General features: G+C 46.6%; 1 protein-coding gene across 2 annotated transcripts; it reads left to right on the forward strand.

Moving 5' to 3' along the window:
• Positions 1 to 6,108: 6,108 nt before the first annotated feature.
• On the forward strand, positions 6,109 to 17,272 carry CREM (cAMP responsive element modulator). 2 transcript variants are annotated; one of them, XM_069729687.1, is made up of 3 exons: positions 6,109 to 6,188; positions 12,198 to 12,354; positions 16,163 to 17,272. In XM_069729687.1, exons 1-3 carry the CDS (start codon positions 6,164 to 6,166, stop codon positions 16,305 to 16,307), a joined length of 327 nt encoding a protein of 108 aa, XP_069585788.1. In that variant the 5' UTR covers positions 6,109 to 6,163; the 3' UTR covers positions 16,308 to 17,272. The 2 variants fall into 2 exon arrangements, with proteins under 2 accessions (XP_069585788.1, XP_069585789.1); XM_069729688.1 differs by lacking the exon at positions 6,109 to 6,188 and adding an exon at positions 6,330 to 6,610.
• The last annotated feature ends 272 nt before the right edge of the window (positions 17,273 to 17,544 follow it).

The raw sequence follows: 17,544 nt of genomic DNA on the forward strand, positions 1-17,544 counted from the left end.
GAGTTCTAGTCCTCTTCCTCTCTGAAGAGACAATTTGCATATTTAATTTCCCAGAGGAGCATTGCAAGGATTAAAACTCTCCTCGCTTTGGCATGTCAGGCTTGACATGTCACTCTCTGCAAGGAGAACCGTTACCCATTGGATCCCTCTATATGTTGTGTCGCAGCAGAGTGTCGGCTGTAATACACAGCTAACGCCCTCTGCAGATGGTGCAGGTAAAGCTTCTGTGCTTTCGCCATCCCAACAATATGCATTTATTTGCCTCTATATAATAAGCATGGTGTACTTATCCAATAGAGTTAATACCGTATTTAGCAAATGGATAAAAATTAACCTTTATTTAGGTATATTTAAAAGCCAATAAATGGCACATATGTATAGACCGAAAAAATAATAAACAAACAAATAGGAACCCTAAAGTGATACGTGCCCTAATACCTTCACAGAATGAGGAAACAAAACAAACAACAAATAACAAATACCAGACAGCACTGGCAGTGTTAGAAGTCACTTCCAATCCACAATTGTTCTCATAAGTTCACCGAATATGGGTCAACAGTAGTATAATTCACAGAGCATCGGTATATGGACACAGAATACACCCCTTTGATGGGTTTTCACTGCAACTGTGTCTACTCAACCAAAAAAATATACAGTTTTTACTCTTGATCCCTTACTCCGGATGGTTTCTGAACAACAAAATGCGTATGCTATGTGTCCCATACACTTCCACGACACATCACATGCAATTGCTCCACTTAGGTCTCACCGCATGTACGATTCCGTCATCATCAGCTGTTCCTCTATCTCCGTCCACCCAGAGGCGTAGCTAGAGCTTTTGCCGCCCGGGGCTGGTCCCGAGCTTGGCGCCCCCCCCCCCCCCCCCCCCCCCCGCAGGAATAAGACCTCAGATGTAGAACTTTAATTGTTTCGCCGGTGAATGTTACCATCACATGATCGGGACTGCAAAAATAACCAAGTTCTGCTTACCTGACCGCGCTCCTGCTCTCTCCATGCAGCTGAAACGTGCACTCGCCGGCGACTGACAATGATGTCAGACGCCGGCGACATGCACACTGGGACTGACGTCAGCTGCCAGCCTCAGATTGGCTGGCGGCTGTTAACTATTGACGTGCGGGCGCGGGCCCACACGTCAATAGCGTTAAACAGCTGCAGCGCCGGCCGCAGCCCGGTGACCCACCCCCAGGGCCGGCTCCAGGTTTTTGAGGGCCCCGGGCAAAAGAGTCTCAGTGGGTCCCCCCCCCCCCCCTTTAACACATACCACGATTCATGATGCCCAGATACGGCAGAGAAATCTAGGTATAGTCCAATGCCAGATTTCACTTCTTATATGAGTGACAGCTATTGTAAATTCTACAGTGTATATATACAGGACAGGAGGAGTGGTACTGTGCAGTGTATATATACAGGACAGGAGGAGTGGTACTGTGCAGTGTATACATACAGGAGGAGTGGTACTGTGCAGTGTATATATACAGGAGGAGTGGTACTGTGCAGTGTATATATACAGGAGGAGTGGTACTGTGCAGTGTATATATACAGGAGGAGTGGTACTGTGCAGTGTATATATACAGGAGGAGTGGTACTGTGCAGTGTATATATACAGGAGGAGTGGTACTGTGCGGTGTATATATACAGGAGGAGTGGTACTGTGCGGTGTATATATACAGGAGGAGTGGTACTGTGCGGTGTATATATACAGGAGGAGTGGTACTGTGCAGTGTATATATACAGGAGGAGTGGTACTGTGCGGTGTATATATACAGGAGGAGTGGTACTGTGCAATGTATATATACAGGACAGGAGGAGTGGTACTGTGCGGTGTATATATACAGGAGGAGTGGTACTGTGCAGTGTATATATACAGGAGGAGTGGTACTGTGCAGTGTATATATACAGGAGGAGTGGTACTGTGCGGTGTATATATACAGGAGGAGTGGTACTGTGCAGTGTGTATATACAGGAGGAGTGGTACTGTGCAGTGTATATATACAGGAGGAGTGGTACTGTGCAGTGTATATATACAGGAGGAGTGGTACTGTGCGGTGTATATATACAGGAGGAGTGGTACTGTGCAGTGTATATATACAGGGCAGTGGTACGGTGCAGTGTATATATACAGGGGAGTGATGGTACTGTGCAGTGTATATATACAGGGGCAGTGGTACTGTGCATTGTATATATACAGGGCAGTGGTACGGTGCAGTGTATATATACAGGGGCAGTGGTACTGTGCATTGTATATATACAGGGCAGTGGTACGGTGCAGTGTATATATACAGGGGAGTGATGGTACGGTGCAGTGTATATATACAGGGGCAGTGGTACTGTGCATTGTATATATACAGGGCAGTGGTACGGTGCAGTGTATATATACAGGGCAGTGGTACTGTGCATTGTATATATACAGGGCAGTGGTACTGTGCATTGTATATATACAGGGCAGTGGTACTGTGCATTGTATATATACAGGGCAGTGGTACGGTGCAGTGTATATATACAGGGCAGTGGTACGGTGCAGTGTATATATACAGGGCAGTGGTACGGTGCAGTGTATATATACAGGGGAGTGATGGTACTGTGCAGTGTATATATTTCAGCAGCCGCCCAGCCCAGGCCCCCAGCACTTGTCCTGTATATATATTATATATACTGTCATGCAGGCTGTACAGATACAGTATATACATATACAGGACAGGTGCTGGGGACCTGGGCGGCTGCTGAAGTATATAATATACAGTATATCAGCTGTGGCCGCCCCAGGTCACCCAGACTGTCAGAATACAGGGATACATCGCACTCACTCAGGGCGGCAAGGCTTGCCAAGGAGTTCCTCCAGAATCTGCCTGTCCTGATGTAAGTTCAGCAGTCAGCGAGGGGCGGGCGGAGGAGCAGAGCAGGAGAACTCTCCGCCCACAAAACAATGTCACGCTGGCTGCCTTGTTAACCCCGATGTGCCTGCACTGCCTGGCCCTGCACTGACTGAAGAGATGCTTGTGCCAGCAGGGCTAGATGCCCGCCCCCCGCATTGTGCCGCCCGGGGCGGCCCGCCCCCCCCGCACCCCCCGCACCCCCCGCACCCCCCGCACCCCCCTTCCTACGCCACTGCGTCCACCTCATGTCCAACCCTGGTGTTAAAGTATGATGCTGCAAGAGGCATCTCCCGACGCGTTTCTTCCTTGTGACGCGCGCCCCGGGCTTTCCCCCTGTATTTCCGGCCAGTTTGAGACGCTCACCTGCTTCATTGAGTGCTGGGAATCCCCGCTCCGCGGCGCATGCGCACCGCCGTGACGAGGCCAGACATATCACAGGATATGTGAGCACACTCCTGCCGGACAAGTAGGCAACTTACATGTACCCTCCGTAATCTGGAAGTCATGTAAATATGCTGAGAGATCTATGAATCATGCCAATTGGTGAACAGGATTGGTGGTTATACTAATCTTTCCTGTTTCTAGGGTGTCAATCACTTTTGCGGCACAATAATAATGAATTGAACCGGTGCTGCAGTGTGTATAGGCACTTTAGGGGACAGAATAGCATGAACACATGCATCTGTGTCCCAATTCTCTTCTCTATCAGTGTCCGGCAGGAGTGTGCTCACATATCCTGTGATATGTCTGGCCTCGTCACGGCAGTGCACATGCGCCGCGGAGCGGGGATTCCCAGCACTCAATGAAGCAGGTGAGCGTCTCAAACTGGCCGGAAAAACAGGGGAAAGCCCGGGGCGCGCGTCACACGCCAGGGGGCGGAGTCTATCTCAGCGCGGCGCCGAGCTGAATCTATAAATGACACAGAAAGGGGGACCAGCAATGGCAGCAGCATCCTCCCCTGATGAATCCACAAGGAAGAAACGCGTCGGGAGATGCCTCTTGCAGCATCATACTTTAACACCAGGGTTGGACATGAGGTGGACGGAGATAGAGGAACAGCTGATGATGACGGAATCATACATGCGGTGAGACCTACCCAAGCATATGGGTTTTCACTGTTTATCTGGTCTCATGCATCGCAGCGTTCCTAAGAGAATATCCCACTATCATTAACCCTTGAAGGTGCCATAATTTAACCCATTAGGGAACACTCATGAAATTGTGAAATGAGTCATTTTGTATCCCAGATATATGGATGGGTAATCATGTTTCTGGGGCATCCAGAAATGCTTTTTGTATGTGCTGCTATTCTGCACTGACAGTGCTCCAATCCAATATATAGTATCTACTTTTATAATTATTTAAGTGGAGCAATTGCATGTGATGTGTCGTGGAAGTGTATGGGACACATAGCATACGCATTTTGTTGTTCAGAAACCATCCGGAGTAAGGGATCAAGAGTAAAAACTGTACATTTTTTTGGTTGAGTAGACACAGTTGCAGTGAAAACCCATCAAAGGGGTGTATTCTGTGTCCATATACCGATGCTCTGTGAATTATACTACTGTTGACCCATATTCGGTGAACTTATGAGAACAATTGTGGATTGGAAGTGACTTCTAACACTGCCAGTGCTGTCTGGTATTTGTTATTTGTTGTTTGTTTTGTTTCCCCATTCTGTGAAGGTAATAGGGCACGTATCACTTTAGGGTTCCTATTTGTTTGTTTATTATTTTTTTGGTCAGTACATATGTGCCATTTATTAATTTATTTGCCTCCCAATCAGGTTCGGACTGGCCCACGGGGGAACAGGTAAATCCCCCGGTGGGCCCCTCATATCATCTATATACAGTAGGTACGGAAAGTATTCAGAGCCCTTTAATTTTTTCACTCTTTGTTTCATTACAGCCATTTGGTAAAGTCTAAAAAGTTAATTTTTTTTCTCATTAATGTACACTCTGCACCCCATCTTCACTGAACAAAAACAGAAATGTAGAAATTTTTGCAAATTTATTAAAAAAGAAAAACTGAAATATCACATGGTCATAAGTATTCAGACCCTTTGGTCAGACCCTCATATTTAACTCACATGCTGTCCATTTCCTTGTGATCCACCTTCAGATGGTTCTACTCCTTCATTGGTAAGACTGATAAGACTTGATTTGGAAAGACGCACACCTGTCTATATACAGTAAGACCTCACAGTGCATGTCAGACCTAATGAGAATCATGAGGTCAAAGGATCTGGCCAAGGAGCTCAGAGACAGAATTGTGGCAAGGCCCTGTGTGGCCTCCCCTGTATACCCTCTGCCCTGGGTGGCCCCCTGTATACTCTCTGCCCTGGGTGGCCCCCTGTATACCCTCTGCCCTGTGTGCCCCCCCCCCCTACATTCCCTCTGTTCTGTGTGGACCCCTGTATACTCTCTGCCCTGGATGGTCCCCTGTATTACCTCACTTCTGTGTGGACCCCTGTATACTCTCTGCCCTGGGTGGCCCCCTGTATACTCTCTGCCCTGGGTGGCCCCCTGTATACCCTCTGCCTTGGGTGGCTCCCTGTATACCCTCTGCCCTGGGTGGCCCCCTGTATACCCTCTGCCATGGGTGGCCCCCTGTATACTCTCTGCCCTGGGTGGCCCCCTGTATACCCTCTGCCCTGTGTGCCCCCCCCCCCCCCCTACATTCCCTCTGTTCTGTGTGGCCCCCTGTATACCCTCTGTCCTGGGTGGCCCCCTATATTCCATCAGTTCTGTGGCCCCCTGTATACCCTCTGCCATGGGTGGCCCCCTATATTCCCTCAGTTCTGTGGCTCCCTGTATACCCTCTGCCATGGGTGGCCCCCTATATTCCCTCAGTTCTGTGGCCCCCTGTATACCCTCTGTCCTGGGTGGCCCCCTGTATACCCTCTGCTCTGTGTGGCCCCCCTGTATACCCTCTGCCATGGGTGGGCCCCTATATTCCCTCAGTTCTGTGGCCCCCTGTATACCCTCTGCCATGGGTGGCCCCCTATATTCCCTCAGTTCTGTGGACCCCTATAGTCCCTGTGCTCTGGGTGGCCCCCCTCCTATACCCTCTGCTCTGGGGATGTTCCCCTGTGCACTATGACGTCATCACCAGTACACGTCAGTACTGCAGGTGCCTCCTCTCAGCACTGTACACATAGCACAGCTCACCCTGCACTGTGCAGTGACGTCACGATGACGTCATCGGCCGCGCACATTAATAGGCGGCAGCGGCTGCACTGACAGCAGACACAGCAGCACGGCGGGGACATGGCAGTGACCAGAGATGACTACGGTAAGTGTCAGTCATTGTCCAGGACTTCTACTCCTAACATGCCGCCTCCAGTAGTTCTCCTGACACCTACACTGACTGGCCTCAGCGGCTGTCTTCATCTGTCCCGGGGCACTGGCACTACAACTCCCAGCATGGGCAGCCAGTGGGGGCCGGGCTCTGGATGAGCGGAGCTGTGCGATCTCCGGGGAGCGGAGGGGGAGCAGCCCCGGCTGTCAGCTGCTGCCCGGCCCCTCCCCTCGGACGCAGCCGCTGACGTCATGACATTTCCTGGAATCTGGTTACAGCCGGGGAAGTGGAAATGTCACACTAAACAAGATGCACATTGACGTCAGCACCGAGCCGCGTCATCAGCAGAGCCGGCCACAGCCAGCCTCCCCGCGGCACCGAGCGCTGCGGGACCGACCCTGCCGGGAACATGTGGGGTGAGTGCGGCCACTGAGCCGGGGAGGAAGGGGGCAGCTCCGGCTGTGCTGGGTGGACCGTGCGGGGGAGCCTGGCACTGTGTGTGAGTGGCACTGTGTGTGAGTGGCACTGTGTGTGTGTATGTAATGGGCACTGTGTGTGTGTATGTAATGGGCACTGTGTGTGTGTATGTAATGGGCACTGTGTGTGTGTATGTAATGGGCACTGTGTGTGTATGTAATGGGCACTGTGTGTGTGTATGTAATGGGCACTGTGTGTGTATGTAATGGGCACTGTGTGTGTATGTAATGGGCACTGTGTGAGTGGCACTGTGTGTGTATGTAATGGGCACTGTGTGTGTATATGTAATGGGCACTGTGTGTGTATATGTAATGGGCACTGTGTGTGTATATGTAATGGGCACTGTGTGTGTGTATGTAATGGGCACTGTGTGTGTATATGTAATGTGCACTGTGTGTGTATATGTAATGGGCACTGTGTGTGTATGTAATGGGCACTGTGTGTGTATGTAATGGGCACTGTGTGTGTGTATGTAATGGGCACTGTGTGTGTATATGTAATGTGCACTGTGTGTGTGTATGTAATGGGCACTGTGTGTGTGTATGTAATGGGCACTGTGTGTGTGTATGTAATGGGCACTGTGTGTGTGTATGTAATGGGCACTGTGTGTGTGTATGTAATGGGCACTGTGTGTGTGTATGTAATGGGCACTGTGTGTGTGTATGTAATGGGCACTGTGTGTGTGTATGTAATGGGCACTGTGTGTGTGTATGTAATGGGCACTGTGTGTGTGTATGTAATGGGCACTGTGTGTGTATGTAATGGGCACTGTGTGTGTGTATGTAATGGGCACTGTGTGTGTGTATGTAATGGGCACTGTGTGTGTGTATGTAATGGGCACTGTGTGTGTGTATGTAATGGGCACTGTGTGTGTGTATGTAATGGGCACTGTGTGTGTGTATGTAATGGGCACTGTGTGTGTGTATGTAATGGGCACTGTGTGTGTAATGGGCACTGTGTGTGTGTAATGGGCACTGTGTGTGTGTATGTAATGGGCACTGTGTGTGTGTATGTAATGGGCACTGTGGGTGTAATGGGCACTGTGTGTGTGTGTGTGTGTGTGTGTGTAATGGGCACTGTGTGTGGGTGTAATGGGCACTGTGTGTGTGGGTATAGTGTGTGTGTGTGTGTGTGTGTATACATAGCCACGTGTGTGTGTGTGTAAAATATACATACACACACACACACACACACACACACACACACACACACACACACACACACACACACACACACACACACACACACACTGCAGAGGGCCCCTGTGCAAAAAATCTTCCTGGGGCACTGTATGTAATGGGCACTGTGTGTGTGAGTGGCACTGGGTGCGTGTATGTAATGGGCACTGTGTGTGTGGGTGTAATGGGCACTGTGTGTGGGTATAGTGTGTGTGTGTGTGTATACATAGCTACGTGTGTGTGTAATGGGCACTGTGTGTGTGTAATGGGCACTGTGTGAGTGGCACTGTGTGTGTATGTAATGGGCACTGTGTGTGGGTGTAATGGGCAGTGTGTGTGTGTATACATAGCTACGTGTGTGTGTGTGTAATATATATATATATATATATATATATATATATATATATATATATACATATATATATATATATATATATATATATATATATATATATATATATATATATATATATATATATATATATATACACAGACTGCAGAGGGCCCCTGTGCAAGAAACCTTCCTGCCCCCCCCCCCCCCCCCCCATACCGCAACATATAATGCTCCATACAATTCATTATTGAATATTGCCCCATAGATGCTTCAAATAAAGCTGTGCCGCCACACATAATGCTCCATACAACTCATTATGGCCCCATAGATGCTCCATATAAAGCTGTGCCACATATAAATGCTGCTCCTGCAATAAAAAAAAAAATAAAAAATGACACACTCTCCTCTCGTAACTGCCCGCTGGTCCTCACCGTCCCGTCTCTCCACACTGACTGATCAGGCAGAGGGCGCCGCGCACACTATATGCGTCATCGCGCCCTCTGACCTGCACAGTCAGTGCGGAGAGACGGAAGATGGAGCGGCGCCCGGCGTGTGGATCGTGGACAGGTAAATATGATTCTCACCTGCTCCCAGCTCCTTCTCCTGGACTGTGGACAGATGGTCTCCGCAGACTCCGGGCACGGCAGCGTCTTCACCAGCGGTCACTGGGTACCGCGGCGCTCATTACAGGATTACAGGTATCACAACAATGCCGTGTATGTCCGCCGCCGTCGGGGCCCCCTCTCCTGCTCTGGGCCCCCCTCCCGCTCTGTGCCCCGGTGCGGTTGAACCGGCGGTATGTCTATATATATATATATATATATATATATATATATATATATATATATATATATATATATATATATATATACATATATATACATATATCTCTCTTATGGATGTATATGGGCGCATTTGTGTGTACATGTAGCTATCGATGTACATGGGGGGTGTATACATGTCTGTGCGTATACGTTGCTACGTGTGTATATGTAGCGAGAGATATATACTGTATGTAGATATAATTTATACACAGACATAATATACATATGTATATACACATACAGTCATGGCCAAAAGTTTTGAGAATGACACCACAATTATATTTTCACATGATCTGCTGCCCTCTGGTTTTTATTAGTGTTTGTCTGATGTTTATTTCACATACAGAAATATAATTGCAATCATATTATGAGTACCAATAGGTTATATTGACAGTTAGAATGAGTTAATGCAGCAAGTCAATATTTGCAGTGTTGACCCTTCTTCTTCAAGACCTCTGCAATTCTTCCTGGCATGCTCTCAATCAACCTCTGGACCAAATCCTGACTGATAGCAGTCCATTCTTGCATAATCAATGCTTGCATTTTGCCAGAATTTGTTGGTTTTTGTTTGTCCACCCGTCTCTTGATGATTGACCACAAGTTCTCAATGGGATTAAGATCTGGGGAGTTTCCAGGCCATGGACCCAAAATCTCTATGTTTTGTTCCATGAGCCATTTAGTTATCACCTTTGCTTTATGGCTAGGTGCTCCATAATGCTGGAAAAGGCATTGTTGGGCGCCAAACTGCTCTTGGACGGTTGGGAGAAGTTGCTCTTGGAGGACATTCTGGTACCATTCTTTATTCATGGCTGTGTTTTTAGGCAAGACTGTGAGTGAGCCGATTCCCTTGGCTGAGAAGCAAGCCCACACATGAATGGTTTCAGGATGCTTTACAGTTGACATGAGACAAGACTGGTGGGAGCGCTCACCTCTTCTTCTCCGAATAAGCTGTTTTCCAGATGTCCCAAACAATCGAAAAGGGGATTCATCAGAGAAAGTGACTTTGCCCCAGTCCTCAGCAGTCCACTCCCTGTACCTTTTGCAGAATATCAGTCGGTCCCTGATGTTTTTTCTGGAGAGAAGTGGCTTCTTTGCTGCCCTCCTTGAAACCAGGCCTTGCTCAAAGAGTCTCCGCCTCACAGTGCGTGCAGAAGCACTCACACCAGCCTGCTGCCATTCCTGAGCAAGCTCGGCACTGCTGGTAGTCCGATCCCGCAGCTGAAACAGTTTTAAGATACGGTCCTGGCGCTCGCTGGTCTTTCTTGGGCGCCCTGGAGCCTTTTTGACAACAATGGAAGCTCTCTCCTTGAAGTTCTTGATGATGCGATAGATTGTTGACTGAGGTGCAATCTTTGTAGCTGCGATACTCTTCCCTGTTAGGCCATTTTTGTGCAGTGCAATGATGGCTGCACGTGTTTCTTTAGAGATAACCATGGTTAGCTGAAGAGAAACAATGATACCAAGCACCAGCCTCCTTTTAAAGTGTCCAGTGATGTCATTCTTACTTAATCATGACTGATCGCCAGCCCTGTCCTCATCAACACCCACACCTGTGTTAATGGATCAATCACTAAAACGATGTTAGCTGCTCCTTTTAGGGCAGGACTGCAATGATGTTGAAATGTGTTTTGGGGGTTAAAGTTCATTTTCTGGGCAAATATTGACTTTGCAAGTACAGTAATTGCTGTTAAGCTGATCACTCTGACATTCAGGAGTATATGCAAATTGCCATTAGAAAAAATGAAGCAGTAGACTTTGGAAAAATTAATATTTGTCTCATTCTCAAAATTTTTGTCCATGAGAATGTGTGTTCCCCGGTGGGCCCCTGCGTGGGAGAGGCGGTGTATTTCCCCGGTGGGCCCCTGTACGGGAGAGGTCACTCCCCCCTGTGTATCAACAGTAATTGGCTAAATACATCGGATTCCCTGTGTGCAGATAACAGCAGCATCTGATCATTCATCCAACAAGCTTCGGCAACTCGTTTATCAACACACAGAAGCAAATTTGTGACTGAGCGTGATGTAATATTTACGTGTATGTGTACATTACTCACTTCTGGCTATATTAACCCATGACCGGGCCATTAGGCTTTTAGGTATCTCGGCTGACTCCGGCCCTCCGGTCTCTCGCCCCTCTAGAGCCTGTGTACAGTAGGTACCACATCGTGGTGAATAGTCCTGTTTCCATATTCAGTCTCCTGAGGAATTCTATGTAGACAGTTTTCTGGCACGGGTTGACCTCTGCTTTTACATTTTGGCTGCCATTTGTCCGTCTTCCATATGTATAAATAATAACTATTTTGGCTCGTCTCAATGGTCGTGGGAACGATCAAGCTCTTGCGATCAAGGTCACGACTAGACCACATTACTCATGGAGGTGTAATAAGGGAGGAGGCGGAATGATGTCACAGCCTCCACCACTGAGATAACTAGATATGACCTATTGTAAGTGCAAAGTGCCTTTAACTATTGGAGCACTGGAGTGCAGATAACGCTGCCATGGCAGTATCATCATCACAGAGGAACAAGACAGGAGTTCTAGTGCTACCTATTGGGGATAGCAATCCCAAAAACTCAATATGGACTGTTTAACAAGAACCTTCTCATAAGACTTGGGATAAGAAGCCAAACCAGACACTTCTTTTGCAAGCGCATGTTTCTGGGGTTTTGCCACTCATCAGGGCAAAGCAGAGTTCTGATTTGGCTGGATCAGAGGATTCTGATAGGTGAGGTGTAAGGGGGTAACATTTCTCCTTGTGGAGAGTGCCAAGCCGGTGTAAGGAGACTATATTAATAGTATATATAGGTGCACACACATCTATACTGTTGGATCTCTAGTTTATTCTTCCACATCTGACCTGGTCATTCTCCTATGGATAATCTTTATTTGCTGAAACTCTCCTATAAAGCTTTCCGTCTGGGTTGTTTGTCCTGGTAGATTCCCGAGTGATGACATCACGTAGTTAGTGGCACTGGTACAGCGCATATGACATCAGGTGGTGCAGGGGAGGGGTACCATATCATAGTGGTTTAGTAATGGGCAGTATTTGAGAAGTATAAAAGATACACTTATATTAGGGACGGTTATGGTGACGCAGGAGGGACAGATCTACTCCATAAAAGCTTCATTTATTCAAAACAGACATGACTAAATCTCTATTAATGAGAATTTCTTAATTTGTACATTGCAGCTGCTACTGGAGAGATGCCAGTGCACCAGATTCACACACCGGGCTCTGGATTGCCTCAGGGAATCATTTTGGCCGCTTCATCGACAGACTTGCACATCCCTCAGCAGTTGGCGGAGGAGGCAACGCGGAAGCGAGAGCTGCGACTAATGAAAAACAGGTAATTGGCCACATAAAGTAAACTTAAAGGGGTACTCCAGTTCTAATGAGTTATTAATTACTGGTTGTGACTACTGATCAGTTGGGGTTCTGATTGCTGAGATCATTAATGGGGACTTGTGTCCCCTCCCCATTGGATCAGACTGGTGGTCGAGCATCTTTGCTGTCACTCCAATCTCAGCTTATGGCACTGGCGGAGGAAGTGGAGTATAGCGCTCCGTAATGTCCAGTCTTCTAGAGAGTCACTGAAACGGTAGCCCCCATTCTTATCATCAGTTGGGGTCTTAGCAGTCAATCCTCCACAGATCTAGTAGTTATAATTGGAATACCCCTGTAAGTTAGATTTAATTTGGCCAGTGTTATGGAGCCCGGACATACCCCCAAAGTTAAAGAAGCGTTCCCGTTAAATTTTTTTTTTTTTTTTTTAATGCCGTAAATTTTAGTGTAGTGCAGTACCGGCGTGTTATTATAGTCACCGAAGACCATCTTCACCAGTATCCAGCGCGGCTCGACTCCTCTACTGAAACACGTGAGGACGATTCACACTCTCTGGATCACGTTGCGCTTTGTGTGTGTGTGTGCTGCGCTCTGTGTGTGTGCTGCGCTCTGTGTGTGTGCTGCGCTCTGTGTGTGTGTTGCGCTCTGTGTGTGTGCTGCGCTCTGTGTGTGAGCCGGAAGTCTTTTACAGTGGAAGTCTATGGGGCTTTGTTCTGATGCTCCGTAGGGTCACGCAGAGACCACAGTGTGATCCAGAGAGTCTGAATCGCCGTGACTCAGAAGAGGAGCGGAGCAGACAGCAATTAGTGAGTATACTAAAACACCGACACTGCGCAACACTAGCATTTACACTTGTTCAGGGAGTCCTAAACTAACAGGAGTGCTTCTTTAACCAGTGCTGTGCCAGGAGGACTGAGCAGTGCCATCATGAGCCTTCTAGCTTATATATCAAATACAAGTGTTCACCATGGCCAGTGTAAATGTCTATTGTGCTCTGTAGTTACTGCACTCCAGGTTAAGCATTTAGGCGAAACATCTAGCATTCCATAACGTTGGCCATAATCTGAACTTTGCTGTATGTCCTCCGGTATTACACTCTAAGTGTTCCTTTCCATGATCTAAACCTCATTCTCCTGCTGTCCTGCATGCTGCTCTCTCTGGTTTCTATGCTACTGCTTAACCCCTTAATCCCATTGGACGTACTATCCCGTCAAGGTGACCTGGGACTTAATTCCCAGTGATGGGATAGTACATCCAGTGCGATCAGCCGCGCTCACGGGGGGATCGCGGCCGGGTGTCAACTATGTGCCAGGATAGGTCACGGACAGCCCACGTCACATTAACCCCCGGCACACTGCGATCAAACATGATCACAGTGTTCCGGCGGTATAGGGAAGCATCGCGCAGGGAGGGGGCTCCCTGCGGGCTTCCCTGAGAACCTCGGAGCAACGCGATGTGATCGCGTTGCTCTGACGGTCTCTTACCTCCTCCTCCCTGCAGGCCCGGATCCAAAATAGCCGCGGGGCTGTATCTCGGGTCCTGCAGGGAGGTGGCTTGCCAGCGCCTGCTCAGAGCAGCAAAGTGTCAGATCAGCGATCTGTCAATATAATGTGATGCCCCTCCCCTGGGGAAAAGTTAAAAAAAAATTCCTAAATAAAAAAAAAAAAAATTGCTCCAATCAATACATTACTTTATCTAAATAATAATAATAATAATAATAAAAAAACAAAACAATAAAAGTACACATATTTAGTATCGCCGCTTCCGTAACGACCTGACCTATAAAACTGTCCCACAAGTTAGTAAACCTATAAAAAAGGGCAATCAAAGTAAATGCTCCGCCATAATTAATATAATAGATAACCAAGAAAAAGATGGACACAAGAGCTAAAGTAAACAATTTTATTGAGAAGACTCTAAAATATTACATATAAATATGACAATAAAAACCAGAGTAAAAGAGAAGATACAATGGAAAAAGGAGAGGCAAACCTAGTGCCACGCACGGATACAACAGTTAGATGAGGAGCAAAAAAAAAATCGCATCGCACTCGGACCAATGTTAACATATGGGGCCGCTCCCAGCAGCCGACTTTTTGTCGGCCGTTTTCCTCGGTCCGAGACAATCGCAGCATGCTGCGATTGTCTCGGACCGAGGAAAACTCTCGGCTCACTCGCACCCATATAAGCCTATGGGTGCGAGTGAGACAGCGCACACCACTCGGATATCATCCCAGTGCTGTGCTCTATAAGCGGACCCCAGCAATGGAGGAGATGGAGAAATTCATTTCTCCGCCTCCTCGGCAGCTGTGCTCCGATCCTCCCTGTGCGAGAGAATCGGAGCACAGACGCATGACACTCGGCTCCTGCTCTGCTGCGAGCGGGAGCCGAGGGTCATTAGCATATCGCATCGGATGCAATACACTAGTGTGACGCCGGCCTAAGGGGAAACGTGTAGGATTTCCAGTTCACTCTAATATAACTGATCTGATTAATCAAGAGTGGGAACTGCCAGAAAAACGCCTCGGTGTTCCCTCTGAGATGAAACACAGATTCCCCTTAGAAGAAGGAGATTTGGCCAAATGGGATGTCCCCAGGGTCGACTCACAAGTGGCAAGAGTGGCTAAAAGAACGGCTCTTCTATTTGAAGACTCCTTGCAATTAAAAGATCCAATGGACAGGAAAATCGAAAGTCTATTGAAGAAATCTTGGGAGACTTCTACGGGAGCCCATAAAGCTAATATTGCTTCAACTTGTGTGGCTAGAGCCCTTTTCCACTGGTTAGGAGAACTGGAATCTCCATATATCCCAGGTGTACTTCTAGGGGCGAGTTGCTGGATTCTCTACCTAGTCTTCTTAGAGCTACTGGGTTCTTGGCGGATGCCTCTATGGAAACCGTCAGAGTTGCCGCCAGATCATTAGTGCAAACTAATTCAGCTAGAAGAGCTCTTTGGCTCAAGATGTGGTCTGGTGATATCGCCTCCAAGGCCAAATTATGCGCCATACCATTTAAGGGTGACTATGTTTTTGGGCCTTCCCTAGATGACCTCTTGGAAAAGGCAACTGATAAGAAGAAAGCTCTTCCAGAACAAAAAACCTTGATGACCTATCCTCAGGAGAAGTCATCATTGCCAAATTAATGGGGGTCTCCTTCCAAGATCTGCTGATTGAAGGAGCTTCATTTCACCAGAACTCCCACAGCGCCATACCTTGTGTGCTGGTCATGAGTGGTACTGCAGCTCACTCATTTCAAGGGAATCCGTTTATTGTAGGGGGTCCAGAGTCAGTCCCCTATTGATCTGATATTGATGACCTATCCTAAAAATCGGTAATCAATATTGAAGTTAGGAAAAGTAAACATTTAAAATCAGACTCCATCCCAAACTTTGACTCTGGTTATGAGAAACGGTTTTATGACTCCCTTTTGCAAAAACTTTGCTTCATTCATATGTCTCTTAGCTGTCTTTCGAGATCTTTTTGCTGGTTTTATCTAATTTTTTGTCTTACTTTCTTTTTTTTTTGGGGGGGGGGGGGCTTCTCCGCTTTGCATGCAGTCTGTCTTCTTGCTTCTGTTTCAATCATTCTGAAGTTTGATTTTTAGGCTGGAAATCTCCACGTCTTCATTACGGCTGAAGATATTATTTTATTTATTTATTTATTTTTTTTCTTCTACGCATTGATCCGGCGCTTGTTAACCTGTTCCTGCGCTGTCCCGTTGCTATTATTGCATGACCAATGTGAAGGTGGGGGCCGCTACTCGTGTGTCTCAACATGGCCGTTTTCCACAGTTATGTCTTTTATGTTGGTCCTAGGGAAGCCGCTCGGGAGTGTCGTAAGAAGAAGAAGGAATACGTGAAGTGTCTTGAGAATCGTGTGGCTGTACTTGAGAACCAAAACAAGACTCTGATTGAGGAACTCAAAGCCCTCAAAGATCTATATTGTCATAAAGCAGAATAACGTTTTTTTGTTTTTTTTGGACTTGGATAGAGGCGTTGGCCTACGCGGTTGAATTTCGGACTCCAAGGTGGACTGTGAGTCTGGGATAGAAGTCCTATTCATTTAGGTTTCCAACAAATCAGGAGTGTAAATGACAATATGGATAATTTTATTTCTTTGTAGGATAATGTATTTTATATAATCTCATGCGCCAATATTATTATTTTTTTTTGGGTATTTTGCCTTTCACCGCTTGTAGAGAAGCATCGAAAGCGTGTCGACTCAGGAGGACAGATTACATTAGATGCCTGGAGGAACACCGCGACCTGCTGGAAAGACAAAACAAGGAGCTGAAGATGTATAGAGATCTGTATTCTCTCAGCGCAAATCCAACAACCTCCTGAAGCTTCTGACATTCCTAAAATATAGCTCTAGTTTGTCACAAATCGGCCTCTTGTATATCTTTTATGGAAAAAAAATCTGCAAAAATCATGTATGTATATATTGTGTTATAGATACGGTAGCTTTTTCACACAATTTACATGCCGTGATCTAAATTGTGAAACAATTGAATATATTTTTTTCTTTTTAGCAATTTTTAAAGTCAAGATTTTTAAAACTGCATCACGTATTGTGATCAACAGTGTACCTCAGGAAGAAACCTATGTGGAATATGGTTAACTTTTTTTTTTTTTTTTCTTCATGTATGTCAGTCCTTGCAGGAAATGTGAACCTCTGGCTATTATTTTATTTTTCTTAAATATTTTATTCCTGTCATAATTACAATTGATAGTTGTGTGTTTTTTTTTTTGTTTTGTTTTTTTTTTTATGCTTTGGAACTGTTTCCTTTTAAATATGTATGTGATTTCCAACTCTGCTTTTTTTTTTTTTTTTTTCTTTCTTTTCTTTTTCTCTAATATGTAACACACTTCATAATGCATTGCATATTATGTATTAAAAACAAAAAATATTCGGAGGACTTAAAACCTGCATTCAGAGATTTTGAAAGTGTGAAATTAGTTCTATAGAATATTGTTATAGACTTATTACTAGTGATGAGCGAACGTGCTCGGATATGAGCATGATCGGGTGCTTACTGAGTGACTTCGGTGTGCTCGAAAAATATGCTTGAGTCCCTGCAGCTGTTCGACAGGTGCAACACATGCAGGGATTACCGAACAAACAGGCAATCACTGTATGTGTCAAACAGCTGCGAGACATGCAGCCACGGGGACTCGAGTGTGTGTGTGTGTGTGTG

Source organism: Ranitomeya imitator, chromosome 6 (assembly GCF_032444005.1).
Source record: "Ranitomeya imitator isolate aRanImi1 chromosome 6, aRanImi1.pri, whole genome shotgun sequence".
Lineage (NCBI taxonomy): Eukaryota > Metazoa > Chordata > Amphibia > Anura > Dendrobatidae > Ranitomeya > Ranitomeya imitator.

Coding starts and splice junctions, on each gene's coding strand:
- CREM (XM_069729687.1), top strand. CDS start 6,164: ATGGCAGTGACCAGAGATGACTACG. Junction 6,189..12,197: donor AGTGACCAGAGATGACTACG/GTAAGTGTCAGT, acceptor TGTACATTGCAG/CTGCTACTGGAGAGATGCCA. Junction 12,355..16,162: donor CTGCGACTAATGAAAAACAG/GTAATTGGCCAC, acceptor TGTTGGTCCTAG/GGAAGCCGCTCGGGAGTGTC.